Source organism: Oryctolagus cuniculus, chromosome 6, assembly GCF_051225735.1.
Source record: "Oryctolagus cuniculus isolate XC-2025 breed Fujian yellow rabbit chromosome 6, ASM5122573v1, whole genome shotgun sequence".
Taxonomy (NCBI): Eukaryota; Metazoa; Chordata; class Mammalia; order Lagomorpha; family Leporidae; genus Oryctolagus; species Oryctolagus cuniculus.
The window spans coordinates 111934283-111951193 of record NC_142872.1 but is presented as its reverse complement, the minus strand read 5'-3'; the positions used below and the strand labels follow the sequence as shown (position 1 = coordinate 111951193).

Below are 16911 nucleotides of genomic sequence, written 5' to 3'. Positions count from 1 at the left end.
CTTCAGATTTTCCTTCATGATACAATTCCTCTGGGAAAATGAGTGCCTAATTTACTCATCACAGATGTTCCCTGTTAAGCCAATCTGCAGATTAAATGAGATTAGAAGGGAAATCGCACAACTGAGAGAGCACTCTACTGGAAATGTGACACTTGGTCTCCTCCTCATCTTCTACAACTTGCTGAGCATGGTCCTGAGCTGCTTGATCTTGGCTGAATTCCACTTTCCACACATCATATATGCATATACCATAGGAACGTCAGTGGTCCTAATACAGTGATAGAATCAATAGCAAATATTTATCAAAGCTGTGAGTGTGAGAGATATTGCACGTACACATACATAATACATGCATCCGAATACAGGATAAATATGTGAAATATAAAATTATATTACAGGGGAGGGCACTGTGGCGTTAGGTGGTTAAGTCCCCATGTGGGAGGCTCATATTCTGTACTGGAGTTTTGGGTTGAGTCTAGGCTCTTCTGCTTCCAGCTCAGCTTCCTGCTTATGTTCCTGGAAGGCAAAGATGGCTCAGGTACTTTTTTTTTTTTCTAAAGATTTACTTATTTATTTGAAAGTCAGAGTTGCACAGAGAGAGAAGGAGAGGCAGAGAGAGAAAGAGGTCATCCATAGGCTGGTCCGCTCCCCAACTGGCCTCAAGGGCCGTTACTGTGCCGATCCAAAGCCAGGAACCAGGAGCCAGGAGCTTCCTCCGGGTCCCCCACGTGGGTGCAGGGGCCCAAGGACTTGGGCCATCTTCTGTTTTCCCAGGCCACAGCAGAGAGCTGAATCGGAAGTGGAGCAGCCAGGTCTTGAACCGGCGGCCATATGGGATGCTGGCACTGCAGGAAGAGGCTTTACCCGCTACACCAAGTGCCGGCCCCAGGTACTTTTGATTCTGCCACTCACAGGGGGGCACTGGAATAGAGTTCCTGGCTTCCATCTGACCCAGCCCTGGCCATTAGGGGAGTGAACCAGAGGAAGATTCATTCTCCCTCCTCCTCCCCCTCCCCCTCCCTCTCTCTGCCTTTCAAATAATAACTAAGTCCCTTTAAAAGAATATATATGATTTTTAAAAACAGATTTAGATTTATCCTTTTATTTGCCCAGGGAATTTGGCTGGGTCCCGGAGGGCGGTTGCGGCGGGAGTTTTTCTATCTTGCTGGAGCTGTAAAAAGGTGAGTGGCGTGCTGAAGCGCAGGGCCGACAGCTGAGTTAGTGCTACAGCGTGGCGTGTTGTGCTTTCTACGTTACAGGCTCTTAGAACTGAAACACACGCAGGTGAGCTCAGCCACGGAGATAAAAGTCCTTCAGGGGGACCACATCCTTCGTGGAAACACGTAATTTTATACGTTCACACCGTCACTTTGGAGAGAAGAAAGGCGAGGCCAAGAGCGTTAAGTCCAGCCTCTTAGTTGGCTTTTACCGGGCCACACTGTACGTTTAGGTAACTGGTCAGCGACATCCCGCTCTCAGAAGGTCGCTGGGGCACCCTGAGGGTTGTCTTACCCACAAAGACCTCCTAGGAGGTTGCTCTGTCCCGCCTCCCACCCCCAGCTGTTGCCGGGATAGACGCGCGGCCCTGCGCGGAGGCCGCCTCCTCCCCGCAGCCCCCGCCTGCAATGGGGTGCGGCGCCAGCAAGAAAGTGGCCCCGGAGCCGCCCGCACTGGCCGCGCTCAAACTGGAAGGTCAGAGCCAAGGCAGCGCGGCAGGAGCGAGGTCCGGGTCCGAGGCGGCCGCCCAGGCGGCTCGGAAGATGCAGGTGGCCCGCTTCCGAGCCAAGTTCGACCCCCGGGTGCTGGCCAGGTAAAGCGCCAGGTGAAGCGGCGAGGAGGGCTGGCCTAAGGCTGGGCTGAGGGAGAGAAACCGCGGACCGGAGACCCTTCAGCTGCACCGGCCTGGGTAGTTCCTGCCACTTGACCTCCTTAAATTCTCTCTTTGTTCTTGGACCTGTAAATCCTCTTCAAACCAGGAAGGTCCTTCTCATGGACCTGGGGCCATCCCTTTGAAATGCAGTCATTAAGGAAGTTAGGGCTCTGAGGGAGGGTGGATGCCTGCCTTCCAAAAAAAAAAAAAAAAAAAAAAAAAAAAAACCGCTCCAGGGCTATTCAAGTCGTGGGCCGCCTCCCTAACTTTCCCGGAGCTCACCCCAGGGCTTAGCATCTCCGCTGCCTCTGGTTTCCGTGGAGTTGAGTTCACTTCCCTCTCCCTGTTGACCTGTGTTTCCACAGTCTGGAATGAAGTCTTTCCTAGTGTTTTTAGTAAGTGTTCTGCACACAAGTTCCCTTTGACACCTCTGAGCAGGGAGTACAGAGGATGGGGAAAGGAAGGGAATTTCCGATCTTGGAGCAGCAATGACCCCAAACAGCGTCTGTGGGGGCAGGGAGCCTGCCACTCATATACTGGGGCTATATCTAGCCAGACCTGGCTTGTGAAGGATTCTCTACTAAATTCAAGGAAACAGGATTATAATTAGTGGAACAAGCTTTTTATTTAGAACACTCCCCAAACAGAGTCTGCTTGCCCAAAGCACAGCAAGCCAATTACTGCAACCAGGGAGGTGGAAGAATTCATTTGGTTCTAGAACTCCCAGAGTGGTCTTAACTCCCTAGGAGTGCATCTTAGATTTGGGATTGAGCAATGATTAAGGGCGGAACACCTCATAGATTTGGGGTTGAGCAGTGAGTGAGCAGCTCCTGGACTGTTTTAATTGGTCAGTGACAGGGCCCAGCATGGGTCTTTTTGTAATGAGAAAGCCAAGCGCCTGTCTGTCAGGGGCCTATGGGCAGCTTGGGTGTGACTTTGTTTGACCCGGGCCTGAGAGTTCCTGTGACGCTCTCAGAATAGAGGCTAGTGCTAAGTTGCAAATGATTGAATTCTGAGTCTTCGGGGTCTTGCGGGGTCAGCTTCATCCTTGTGCTACTCCCTTAATTTAATGATTATTCACAAGGAGTTGACTTAACATCAGCAAAGGGAAAACTGAGGAACTGCAAGCTGAGGGAGAGACACTGGGAGCTGATAGAGTCTGCATTAAGAGCTTTAGGGGTAGGGACTAGGCTTCCAACAGCCAGACATGAAACCCACTCCCATCTTTTCTGAATGTTTCTCAGGCTTCCCCCCTTTCCCTGTGTGGGGTTTGGTAGGACAAGTGATGGGTGGCTCAGCTGGCTTCCCAGGGCTCCTCTGGCCTAGAACTGTGTGCTCACTTCCTCATTGTGCTCTGCCTGGTGTCTAAGCAGAGCCATTTCCTGGCTTCCTGGACAACATTACATCCAATGACAGCTGGAGGATCAGTCTAATAGCTGCTAAACTTACAGCAGAGCAAAACCAGCTGATGTAACTGAACTTGTCAAAACTGAGCTGGTTAAACAGTGCTTTGGCTGTCTATAGACAAGGAGATGATGCTGTTCTGGTCTGGTATTTATCCTCCTAACTCCCACCCCTGGAGTAGGCTCAACCTCTTAGAGTGCTGAGGGATCGTGGAGTCCTTTAGATCTCAGCATTCTAAAAGTTGCAGAGACTTAACTCCAGGCTCATCTTTAATCCACCAGGGGTTGAGCCCCAGCAGGTGAAATAACTTGTTGAAGTTATGGGTAGAACTGGGCCTAGAATATAGTTCTTTCCTCTCCATAGTGATTACATTCTTACAGGACAGAGATAATAGAATTTAAATCTGACTATATTCACTTTCTCCTTGGGAACTCATGGCAATTGCTCCCATCAAACAGATTGTGATATTATTATCCTTTTTTTTTAAATCCATTTTCAAGATTCCCAGTTTGTTAACAGTTGAAGTTAAAATAATGTTTTGAGTTTATGTCATCTCTGGGATGATGGGAAAATGCACCACCTACAAAGTTGACTTTGAGAGGACAAGCACTTAGGGCAGCAGTTAAGACACCACTTGGGATACTTAGCTCCCTTGCTGGAGTTCCTAGGTTCAAGTTCCAGCTTTGCTTCTTACTCCTTCTAATGTGCACCCTGAGAGGTGGCAGGTGATATTTCAAAAACTTGAGTCCTTGTCACCCACATGGCAGACCTGAATTGGATTTCCAGGTTGCAGCTTCAGCCTGGCCCAGGCCCAGCTGTTGAAGGCATTTGAGGAGTGAAATAGCAGATGGAAAGTCCTCTTTGTATCTTTGCCATTCAAATAAATAAAAAATCAAGAAAAAATACTGACTTTGAGGCTGCCTTCTGGGTGTGAAGGTAGAGGAATAGAAGTGGAGGAAAATTAAAGAACATTGTGCCCTGTTTGACTCCACCCTTACTTAATATTCCCAAAAATATATTTGATGATACAGGGATAATACATATTTAGTGAATGATTCATTAATTCAGCATTTATTATCCCCTGCCCCTCAAGGCTAGCTAAGTGCTACCCGAGATATAGTTACACGTCTTGAAAATGATCACTGTCCATGGCCAGCCGGGACTCCCAACTAAGGCTGTAGCTACAGGAATTTGTCAAGGATATGGCTTCAGCTCACTCTAAGGCTGTTTATTTCCACTAATCTAAATCTTGGCTTAGAATCTACTGTTTCCTCCAATGCCAAATTACTAGCATTTCCCCTCTTCTGCAAATATTTGGTAGATGAAAATCCCTTAGCAGTACTGAATAAAACACCCCTTACTTGAACAAAAGTGCGGTTCTCCAGAAATGGCAGTTAGTCTGATATCTGATGATTAATTTTGTGAGCAAATGAGTTTGCCTGCAGTTTTGAGGGCATAGTGATAAATTAATATTTGCAAGTGCTTTCATCCACATCAGAGGTAATGTAATACTTGGTTGGTCTGCAAAGCAATCAGTTTTGAAATGCCTGTGATTATCTTCAAAATCACACTGGGAGTGCATGTGAATAAAAAAAAAACAGAGTTGGAAAGAGAAGAGGGGAAAGAATCTATTTAAGATTACTAAATTGCTATCTGTTTTGATAAGGTAATAGGCCAGAAAATTAAATGCACTGTGCAGAACAAAGCTATTCTCTGAAAGCTGGTACAGATAAATGCCATTTTTATTCAGTAAGTGCAGGAATATAAGGAATAAAAATAAAAATCCCAAGAAGACAAAGCTCAGCACAAAGAAATAAGGCTATTTAAAGCACAGATTGATATTTGCATTTGAATCTTTGGTACTGAGTATGTGACTTGAAGAATTACCTTCTACCTTGGTACTTCCTGGGTACACTGCATTCTCTGGAGACTTTACTTGGCAGAGATTTTAATAAAGTGACATGGGCACTAACTTGTGGTTCAAGTAAAGAAATTTGTATTCTAATCCTGATTCTTAACCAATTAACTAACCTGTTCTTCAGATTTCCTCATTGGTAAAAAAAAAGGGGGGGGGTTGGATTAAATCATTCTTTACTATTTTTTCTAGTTGTATCATAATTTGTTAACAAAAGGTAGAAGATTAAATCTTAAATGGGGAGGATTAAATTTGATATGACCCTTAAATTTAAGTAGAAATGTACACAGATAGTTTGCTTTTTAATTTATTTTTATTTGAAAGTCAGACTTGGAGAGAGAAATCTTTCATCTGCTGTTTCACTCCTCAAATGGCTGCAGTGGCCAGGGAGATCCAAGCCAGGAGCCTTTTCTGGGTCTCCCATCTGGACATGGGGCCCCCGGGGACTTGGGCCATCCTCCACTGTTTTCCTAGACACATAAGCAGGGAGCTGGATCAGAAGTGGAGCAGCTGGGACTTGTCCTGGCGCCCATGTGAGATGCTGGCGTCACAGGCAGTGGCTTTACTCACTACACTACAATGCCAGCCCCCAGAAAAATGAAGTTTAAGATCCCTAGCCTTGAAAGTTTGAGCTGACTTCCTGATCGTTGTGTGGGATAAACAGTTTTCAATAATTCCTGACTGTTGTGTGGGATAAACAGTTTTCAAATTATTGGCCTGCAATCCATGTCAAAATTCTCTTTACTCTTAGAGATCGCAAGGATGGAAAGAGGGTGATGGAAATTTGGAAAGCTGCTGACTGTGTTGTAGCCCTGATGCTACCCCTACAGACTTTTGAAATCTGGCTCTCATAATAGCACAGCTGGGTTTGCTTTTTCTTTATTACATGCTATTATATACAAGATGAGCCTGGGAGAACTCAGAACCAAGCGGTACAAAGAAGTGTGCTGTTTGTATCTCCTCCCTAATATGATATCCCCCTTTGAGAACTTGTAAACAGGAATAAGCTTCTCTGATTTGGTTGTGGTTGTCAAAGAATGATAAAAATGGACTGGGGGCACGGTAGAAGATGGTAGAGGGAGCTCATAAAATTCTTCAGGGAAATTTTGGTGAAACCCATTGGAAAGGTTGGATCTGATTCCCATTCATTCCAACTGCAATCTGTGTGTACTTGGGAAATCCTATGGCTCTTTTTCAGCCTGAATATCCTTATCTGAAGAAGGGGGGATATGATTGTATCACATAGCATGGTTTCTGTAAGGAAAAGATTTTTTTAAATTTTATTTTTATAAAGATTTATTTATTTGAAAGGCAGAGTTACAGAGACAGAGAGAGATAGAGAGAGATTGAGAGATAGAGATCAATCTTCCATCTGTTGGAACATCTACTGGCCACAATAGCCAGGGTTGGGCCAGGTCTAAGTCAGGAGCCAGGAATTCACTGGGGTCCTCCAAATGGGTGACAGGGGCCCAAACACTTGAGCTATCTTTGACTGCTTTCTCAGGTGCATTAGCAGGGAGATGAATCAGAAGTGGAGCAATCGGGACTCAAACTGGCACCAATTTGGGATGCTGGCGCCACAGGTAAAGGTTCTACCTGCTATGCTACAAGGTTGGGTCAAGAAAAGACTTTTCAAAAATTTCCTGAAATAAGATAAACATATAATAAATGTTAGATATTATTATTCAGACTCTCTTTCTACCACCTATATAGCTTTCTATCAACTGCTCCCTTTCCAAAGAGAACTTGGGGTGGCTTTCAAAAGTAGTAAACAAAACCAATGGATAATGAGTAAGTAATGTGGTGGGAGGAATATAAAGATGGTGATGATATGAAGCATGGTCTTTGGCAAACTTGGGAGTCATCACTTCCCATAACAGATTGTGTTTTTCTGCCCAACAGATACGACATCCAAGCTCTCATTGGGACGGGCAGTTTCAGCAAGGTCCTCAGGGTGGAGCAGAAGGCCACCAAGAAACCTTTTGCCATCAAGGTGGTGGAAACCACAGTGAGGGAAGGCAGAGAGGCGTGCGAGGCTGAGCTCAGTGTCCTGAGGCGCGTCAGTCACCATTACATCATCCGACTAGTGGAGATCTTCGAGGCCCAGGACCGAGTGTACCTGGTGATGGAGCTGGCCATGGGAGGGGAGCTCTTCGATCGGCTCACTGCTCAGGGATCCTTCACAGAGCAGGATGCTGTCAGAATCCTCCGGATGGTTGCTGATGGGATTAGGTATCTGCACGCTTTGCGAATAACTCACCGGGACCTAAAGCCTGAAAATCTCTTATACTATCATCCAGGTGCAGAGTCAAAAATTTTAATCACCGATTTTGGACTGGCACATGTTGGGAACAGAGGTGGTGACTGGATGATGAGGACTCTCTGTGGGACCCCCGAGTATGTTGCCCCTGAGATTTTGCTAAGAAAACCCTACACCAGCGCTGTGGACATGTGGGCTCTTGGTGTAATCACCTATGTTTTGCTTAGCGGCTTTCTACCTTTTGATGATGAAAGCCATACAAGGCTTTATAGAAAGATTCTGAAAGGCAAATATAATTATACAGGAGAGGTAAGAGATCCTTTTCTATTCCTATTGTGTTGGTTTAGAGTGGGATTTCTCATCCTTGGCACTGTTAACCTCTAAGATTGGACTATTCTTTATTGGGATGGAGGTAGCTGCTGTGGTGGGGGCTGGGGGATGCTTGCTGTCGTTTGCATTGTAGGACATTTAGGATCATTCCTAGCCTCCATCACTAGATTCCAGTAAGGTGCCTACCCTGGTTATGACTCCAGAAAATGTCATTTTAAAAAATGTCTCTGGTGTGGCAAAATTGCTCCTGGCTGAGAGCCATTGGTCTCAGAATATCAAGGCCTGGGTGACTAGCTGTCTGTGGTTAGCACTTGACATTGACAGTTGTATAGCTAGGTGAGTTTGCAGGTTTTCCTTCAGTCGCATGCACAGCTGAGCTGGCTGATGAGGCTAATGTGTATCTAGAAGCTCAGCAGGATGCTTGTGTGTTTGGTGAGAGATTTTCTGCCTTAAATCTAGATGATCCTTTTTGTGATGTAGTGTTTCCTCAGTGCAATGTTTAACCTCACAGCTTGTGTGAAATATTTACCCATCATTTAAACTTGGAACTCCCAGTGTTCATGAATGTGTTAAATTTTTGTTGTTTTGAGTAGGGAAGAGAAGTTGCCAATGCTTGTAAGGGAAGTCCAACACAATAGGAGATTCATTTAAGGTAGAGCAATTGAATCTATTTGTTTTACTTTTAATTTCTCATGAAGAAAAATATTGATAGTTTTATTAAGTATGCAGATGTAAATAACATCTGTATGTATAGCAAAATCATAAGGATATTAAAATTTAAAAAAACTTTAAAAATACTTTCCACTTTGACTGAACTTCAGTACCATCTTCTACATGTATGCTTTTTTTTTAATTTCTTTTTTTTTTTTTTTTTTTGGACAGGCAGAGTGGACAGTGAGAGAGAGAGACAGAGAGAGAAAGGTCTTCCTTTTGCCGTTGGTTCACCCTCCAATGGCCACTGCGGCCGGCTCACTGCGCTGATCCGAAGCCAGAAGCTAGGTGCTTCTCCTGGTCTCCCATGGGGTGCAGGACCCAAGCACTTAGGCCATCCTTCACTGTACTCCCAGGCCACAGCAGAGAGCTGGCCTGGAAGAGGGGCAACCGGGAAAGAATCCGGCGCACCGACCAGGACTAGAACCCAGTGTGCCGGTGCCGCAGGTGGAGGATTAGCCTAGTGAGCCGCGGCACCAGCCCTACATGTATGCTTTTAAAAAGTCATACGGACTGATGAATGATTATGAAAATTTATATAGAGATGGGGCTGGGGCCATGGCACATTAGGTTAATCCTCTCATATGGGTGCCGGTTCTAGTCCCAGATGCTCTTCTTCCAATCCAGCTCTCTGCTGTGGCCTGGGAAAGCAGTAGAAGATGGCCCAAGTGCTTGGGCCCTGCACCCACATGGGAGACCAGGAAGAAGCACCTGGCTCCTGGCTTTGGATGGGCACAGCTCCGGTCATTGCAGCCATTTGGGGAGTGAACCAATGGACCTTTCTCTCTGTCTTTCCTTCTCACTGTCTGTAACTCTACCTCTCAAATAAATAAATGAAATCTTTTAAAAAATAAAATTTATATAGAGAAGTAGAGCAGGATGAGAAGAATTTCCAGACAATGCAATATCATTCATTTTAAAAGTTTGAAAAATACCCAGCCTCAGCCTCATTAATGAACAAAGAAAACACAAATATTTTTGTCTCTCAAATTGGTAAAAATAAAAATAATCAACAACTCAGTTCTACTCATTTCTGTTAAGGGTACAACCTAGTTAGCCTTCTCAATGACTGGTGGTAGAAAGAATTGTCATAGGTGTCTGAGAAAGTAGTTTGAAAATACACATCTAGAACTTAAAATTATGTATTTTGAACTGACAATTTAATTTCTAAGATTCTAAGGGAGTAGTCCCAAATGCAGCAAAGCTTTCAGTGTAAGGATGTTCATCTGAGCTGTATTTACAAAAGTGAAACATTGAAAAGAATCAAAGAGAATGTTTGAATACATCATGGGACATCTATGCTATGAAGTATGATAGTCTCTAAATTTTGTGTGTTTAATAATGATAAGGACATTGGAAAGTGTTTCAAATCTGCTCCCAAGTATAAGAAAAAGCAGAATATAAGTTGTATCTAGTATGATCAACATCATGTGGGAAGATATATGCTTGGGGGAAAAGGCTATCTCTTTCTTCATCTCTTCTCCGACTAAGCTTAAAGTTAAAGGCTGTAAATCTTTTCCTTAAACCCAGTATCTCTAGGAATTGAAATTGAAATTTTAATGGTACATTTCACTTTGACTGTATATGTTGTACCTTTAATTATTGTTTATTTAAAGATTTATTTATCTGAAAGGAAGAGAGAGAGAAAGAGAGAGAGAGAGAGAGAGAGAGAGAGAGAGAAGAGACAGAGAGATCTTTCATCCTGTGGTTCACTCCCCAAATGGCCATAAAGGCTGGGGTTGGGCCAGGTCAAAACAAGGAGCCTGGAACTCCATTAGAATCTCCCACATGAGTGTCAGGGACCCAAACACTTGGGCCATCTTCCTCTGCCTTCCCAGGAGCATTAGCAGGGAGCTGTATGGGGAGCTGATCAACCAGCAACCTAGCAGCGGGGATTCAAGCTAGTGCTCCTGTTTAGGATGCCAGTGCTGCGAGCAGCAGCTTAATCTGCTGCACCACAACAGATACTGGTCCCTTATGTGTTACCTTTACATATAGGGGATAGTGATTAGAGTAGAAAAATAGCCACGGCAGTTTTTGCATATTATTCATCGCTTGCACAAGTCGTTATGTTAGCTCTATTATTTAGTGTCTGTAAAAAGAAGAGGATGAATAAAGTGAATCATGAATGTGTGACTTATTTCTTGGAGGGGGTGCCAGGAATCCCCATAAAGACTCCTGGGACCCTCAGGGGGAGGCGCGGGAAGGGGGCTACAGTACAAAAAGCTGTGGGTAAAGAGAACCGGGAACAGAGAAGCTAATTTGAGAGCAGATTCAGAAAACTGGAGAAGGAAGTAGGTGCTGGCTGCCAGACCAAGGAAGAGGACAGAAAGGAGAAGGAGGTCAGGAAGGGATGGAGCTGGAGCCACCTATTGGGAAGCTGGGGAGACCCGCAGAGAGCAAGACAGGCAGGCAGTCTGGGCACAGTGCTGAAAATGGCAACGCCTGCACCAGAGTAGGCTGAAGGGTGCGTAGTGCTAACAGAGCCAGACTCTTACACATTAGAAGAAAAATGTTCTTTAGGAAATTGAAAAGCAGTAAGCTAAAATCATTTCTTACTTTGTTTTTTCTTTTGAAGGTGAGTCAAGGTTTTTATAGAATATAAAATCCCATCTCTCTAAGCTCCTTTTATTCCCCAAGCTAGTAAGTAGTGCAATTGCTGAATTAAATTTCAGCTTTATATCTTTGTTTGTGGTGTTGTTTTAGACAGTTTGGCTAACTTTGATTAGAGAAGATGACAGAAGAAGTAAAGTACTACATGAGAAAAGGAGGAAAAAAAGGCCTGAATCATCCACAAACATCAAAATATTAAACTATTGAATGATCTTGGGATAAAAGAAAGAACTGTCTTTTTATGTTGTTCATTATCTCTTACCAAGCCTTTGAGTTTTTTGGGGGGATTAACATTTATCATGATAAAGATAATTGGAATTGGCCTGAAAAGTACTGGATAATATTCATATTCCAATTATCTAAATACAAAAGCACTTCAAAAAGTCTATGGGACCATAGAATTAAAGCATAAATTAATTTTGGTGCAAAATTTTTGGAAATCATGCATAGCATTTTTTTTAATATGTACTTTCCATGAGTTTTGTGAAGACCTCTCATGTAGTTAGTGAATGAGTCTACAGAAGAACCAAGGAGGGAATTAAGTTGTGTGGATTTAATAGTAAGGAGAACAACAACATAAATCTCCTTGATAGCTTATACTGTGAAAACCATTTTTATATTCTTATTTAACTTAGGTCTAATGAACAATCCTGTGAAAGTGATAGGACTTTCCTCTTTTGTGTAATGGCAGGCAGTGTGAGCTGGATAGCCTGTCTAGTTCAGTTCTGCTGACCTCATTCCTGGGCTTTTCCACGCTAAGATGTGTTAAAAGTGTTTACTCAAGACTGCTAAGCTTCCCTGGACATGGGGTGGATGCAAAAGTTGATGATCTGGATGATGTCTTTAAGTGAAAGTGGGGAGCTTAATTCAATGTGTGGCGCCTAATTGGTTTTGTTCTTATAACACTTTTAAAGATTTTGAGCAAATACACTCAGTTTAATTTATTTACATCAGAGATATAGTCTATTTTATACTTCATTAAACATCAACAAAAAGGACATTTAGAATAAAAGATAAAAATAAAATAGGAACTCTTTTTCTTCCTGTACCTGCCCTTTTCTAAAAGGTAACATGAAATTGATTCCCAGACATTCTCTAGTTGTTCTTTATGGCTCAGGAATTCTGTAATTTATGACTTGTATTTGAATAATAGGCTTTGGCTAAAGAATTTTTTCCCCCAGTACACCAGTTACTTTATTTTCTGTAATTGCATTTTAAATGTACATTCATTTGGGGTCATCATAATGAGCTTGCCATAAACCTTGTTGTGCATATCTTATATTCTTTCCAGAAAGATTCAATGGCTTGTCTTAAAATATTCCACTGAAGACATCTAATTTACTCTTCATTTAAATGGTCTTGAACCCAGATAAATGTGTCTGGATCTGAGGCCAAGGAGATTCTAAGCCAGAATCAGAGGGTACGACATTATGTAAGGCATTGATGTACCTTGTCTAGACTTGCAGGGTTTATATTGTAGTTGTCCTGTGTTTGAGTATTTGGCAAATATATTTGTTTATTTTATGACTCTTATTTTTGGGAAAAGTTGTTTTCATATCTCATTTACCTAAATAAGCTGAAGCAAAAAAGAAGAGCAATTCCTTTACTGATTTCTTGTTATTCAAATTCTAGGCTAGTGGGGTGTAATGAAGTTGAAGAGTGTGTTTGTGTGTAGAGTCTGATTTTCCTTCCACAAGGCCAAGACAATAGATAATAAGGATTTCCTTATTTTTTTTTTTTTTTTTTTGACAGGCAGAGTTAGACAATGTGAGAAAGAGACAGAGGGAAAGGTCTTCCTTCCTTGGTTCACCCCCCAAATGGCCGATCCGAAGCCAGGAGCCAGGTGCTTCCTCCTGGTCTCCCATGCGGGTGCAGGGCCCAAGCACTTGGACCATCCTCCACTGTACTCCCAGGCCACAGCAGAGAGCTGGACTGGAAGAGGAACAACTGGGAAAGAACCGGTGCCCCAACCGGGACTAGAACCTGGAGTACTGGCGCCACAGGCGGAGGATTAGCCTAGTGAGCTGTGGTGCCGGCCAGGATTTCTTTATCTTTCAAGTTAGATACAACTTTTAAGAAATCAGAAATTGTGTTTGAGATACAGAAGATATATGGGCAATTTTCTCAACATTTCTACTTTGTAGAGAACAAGGGATACAAAACTATGCTTTTTTGTTCTAGGCATGTGCTGTGTGCTTGTTGGAGATGAGGGGAAACAAGATTGGGTGTAAATCAAAGGCTTCTTGCCCCCATCCTCACAATGGTGGTATAAACTGTTCCTTTTGTACTTAGAAGACATGCAAATGCTGTGCATATTGTACTATGTCATGGCTTTGCTATCTGCTGACTGCCATTTGCAGCCAGCCACATGATTGGGAAGGAGAGGGCCCTGGGTTTGAAGAAATGTAGAGTGGGTGGATCCTTTGGTGAAGGGCTCTTCCTGTTCTTCCTGTTCTTCCCCTGCTTGCTCCAGGCTGTGCAGATGCAGGTGTCCTTAGTCCAGAGTAAGCTTTCAGAGGGACAGAAAAGTTGGGGAGGCCTCAAATCCTTTCCACTTTGCACTTTCTGCTCTAGATCATTCTCAGATGTGCTGCTTCAACAGCAGCTGCTTTGCTGTGTCCAGCTCCTGGTAGTGTGATGTGTGAATGCATATTGCTAAGGACACCTTGCTGGGCAGATTTCTGGAAAGGTCATTCTCATTCATTGAACAGCAGGGAGGAGAATTTCTGTGTTTTATTTGTTTTTCTTTTTTTTTCCTCAAGAGGTCTTATTTATTTGTTTTTGTTTTTGCTTATTTCAAAAGTGGATTCTTATGTTCACTAATGACCATATTCAATTTGTTTATTTGAAAAAGATTTTTGGATTTGGTAGACACTAATACGTATAATGAAGAATATGATTCTTGGTGTGTGCCTTTATCTTATTCTATTTTTTGTTTTTTTCTCAGCCTTGGCCAAGTATTTCCCACTTGGCAAAAGACTTTATAGACAAACTGCTGATGTTGGAGGCCAGTCATCGCATGTCGGCCAGCCAGGCGCTGGATCACCCCTGGGTGATTACCATGGCTGCAGGGGCTTCCATGAAGAATCTGCAGAGGGTGATTTCCCGGAACCTCATGCGAAGGGCATCTCCTCACTCTCAGAGCCCTGGGTCTGCACAATCGTCTAAATCAGGTCATTCCCAGAAATCAAGACATATGTGGAGTAAGAGAAACTCGAGGATCACAGAATCATCTCTATCTGCACTTTTGTAAGAAGATGACCTCTACAGCCATTTGTCCTATTTTAAGTCAGATCCATTAACTTCAGTATTAACATTAATCCAACAGAGATCCTTTCACCATGAATAGGGTACCCTAAAGCTCCAAGGACATGGCAGCAGGTGGCTCCTGTTGGATAATGTTGATCTTTATTTTGAGCATTTTTTGGTCTATAGTTTTTCCTGTTATCTGTATTTATTTTCCTAAAATAAACCACTGCAAAAGATTAATAATATGATAAGTACTAGATGCATCGAAGTAACTGGAAACAGTAGATGAAGAAATTCTCTTCAGTATTAAATAAATAAAATATTATAGAAATAAAGAATGTATATGTGAATGAATGCTGAATTATATGCATAAAAGGCATAGTTAGATATGGGGAATAAATATACTTATCCTGTCATTACTGACATATTTAAGATCCAGTGTATGATGTTAACTAGGTAACATTCAAGATAGTTACAGGTATCTCTTAATTTAATATTTAGTCTGCAAATATTTTTGAAAATTTTGTAATTATGAAAAAATAAAAAATCTTAAGATTAAATTTTGATACATCAGAAACTTATAGTCCAACTTGTATGTTTTTCACTGGAAAATGGAGATATTTAAAAGAAATTTTATGTATGTATTAGAGACAGAGAACAAGAGGTACTCCTATTCATTGTTTCACTCCCCAAGTACCAACAACGGCCAGTAGTGAAGCTGGGAGCTCAATCCAGGTTTTTTTTTGTTTGTTTGTTTGTTTGTTTTTTTGACAGGCAGAGTTAGACAGTGAGAGAGAGAGACAGAGAGAAAGGTCTTCCTTTTTCTGTTGGTTCACCCCACAAGTGGCCACCATGGCCGGTGCATTGCAGCCGGCACACCGCACTGATCCGAAGCCAGGAGCCAGGTGCTTCTCCTGGTCACCCATGCGGGTGCAGGGCCCAAGCACTTGGGCCATCCTCCACTGCCTTCCTGGGCCACAGCAGAGAGCTGGACAGGAAGAGGAGCAACTGGGGCAGAATCTGGCGCCCCAACTGGGACTAGAACCCGGTGTGCCAGTGCTGCAGGCGGAGGATTAGCCTAGTGAGCCACAGCACCGGCCTCAATCCAGGTTTCCTATGGGGGTAGCAGGAACTCAATTACTTGAGCCATCACTGCTGCCTCCCAGGACCTGCATTGGTAGGAAGCTGGAGTTAAGAGCTAGAGCCTGTGCTCAAATCCAGGTACTTTGATATGGATTGTAGGCATCTACCACCAGGCTAATGGGGATTTCAGCACTCAAACAGTGATTTTATTTTCAGTTATAGTGTTAGTGTTCATCATCCAATAGAGTTTATACAAGAGAGTATGATCATTTCACTTCTTTTTGCTGCTGTCACTGTTTTTCATCAGCACTGTTTTTTCCCCCCAGAATTACTTAATCAAATATCCTGAAGACTGTAAATACCCACCATGAAATAATTAAAAGAGGCAAGTCCTAAAACTTTGCTCTCTGGACCAGATAAATATGGCCTGATCTCCAGCCCAGTAATTTTTTATAAAGTGATATTAGGACTGATATACCATTCCTATCTCTGTGGGTCACTTGTATGGGTAGATAAATACTGTAAATGAGTGATTTATTAGTTGGTATAGCTTGATTTATTTTACTACTTACAATAAGCAAATACTAGAGTGACATTTAATCTATAAAATCAGTCTTATTTCTATCATTTTATTTTTCTCTTTTGAGTTACACATATGGGACAGTTTCTATATATGGTATATAGACATATATAGTGACATAAATATTTTCTTCTAAAATTGTAACACTGTATCACAAATGGAAGATCATGGATTAATTCCTTTACTGTAGAAAGAACACTTACAAATTAAAAATAATAAAAAGGGGAAATAATTTTACAGTTTATAAAAATATAGCTGATTAATAAGTGTTCAGTTTCACTCAATTTTCAAAGCAAGAATTAATATGACAATGCCATTTTTTCATTTTTCGGGTTAAATAATTTAAAACTTGGACAATACATATGGTGGAAGGTTGCAGGCAAGCAGATACTCTTATGCTGCATTAGGAGACAGGAGTGCAATGTGTTGCCACCTCCAGGGGGTGAGAGACAGTTTGGGAGAGGTGTCTGTTTAAATAAAAATCATACTGACCTTTGATATAATAGTAGCATTTCTAGAAATTTGCCCTATATATATATTCCTGCTGAAGTGTGAAAATACCTAAGTGCAAAAGTGAATGAAATATTGTTATTTATATAAACAAGAATCACGACCAAAAGGCCTATTTGTGGGGGAACTCATTGAAGTGTGTTACATCTAAGCAAAGGGCTACTATGCAGCCACGAAAGATGATGCAATAGGGACAGGTGTTTGGCAGAGTAGTAGTTAAGTTGCTGCTTGGGTCACCTGCATTCTGTATCTGGAGTGCCTGGATTCAAGTCCTGGTTTTTCTTCAAATCTAGCTGTCTACTATTGTGTGCCTTGAGGGCAGCATATGATGGCTCAAGTAACTGGGTCCCTGCCACTCATGTGTGACTTGGATTGTTTCAGGCTGC

At 42.5% G+C, this 16911-nt stretch overlaps 1 protein-coding gene across 1 annotated transcript; it reads left to right on the top strand.

Annotated features, from left to right (window-relative positions):
* The first annotated feature begins 1615 nt into the window (after positions 1-1615).
* Positions 1616-14382, top strand: PSKH2 (protein serine kinase H2). Its single transcript, XM_002710671.5, has 3 exons — positions 1616-1810; positions 7092-7758; positions 14051-14382. The coding sequence occupies exons 1-3, from the start codon at positions 1626-1628 to the stop codon at positions 14354-14356; spliced, it is 1158 nt and encodes a 385-aa protein (XP_002710717.2). The 5' UTR covers positions 1616-1625; the 3' UTR covers positions 14357-14382.
* Positions 14383-16911: the final 2529 nt, after the last annotated feature.

Excerpts from the sequence above, each read along its gene's own strand:
- PSKH2 (XM_002710671.5), top strand. The coding sequence starts at position 1,626 with ATGGGGTGCGGCGCCAGCAAGAAAGTGGCCCCGGAGCCGCCCGCACTG. Across the intron at positions 1,811-7,091 it reads GACCCCCGGGTGCTGGCCAG|ATACGACATCCAAGCTCTCA; the intron begins GTAAAGCGCCAG and ends TCTGCCCAACAG. Across the intron at positions 7,759-14,050 it reads AATATAATTATACAGGAGAG|CCTTGGCCAAGTATTTCCCA; the intron begins GTAAGAGATCCT and ends TTTTTTTCTCAG.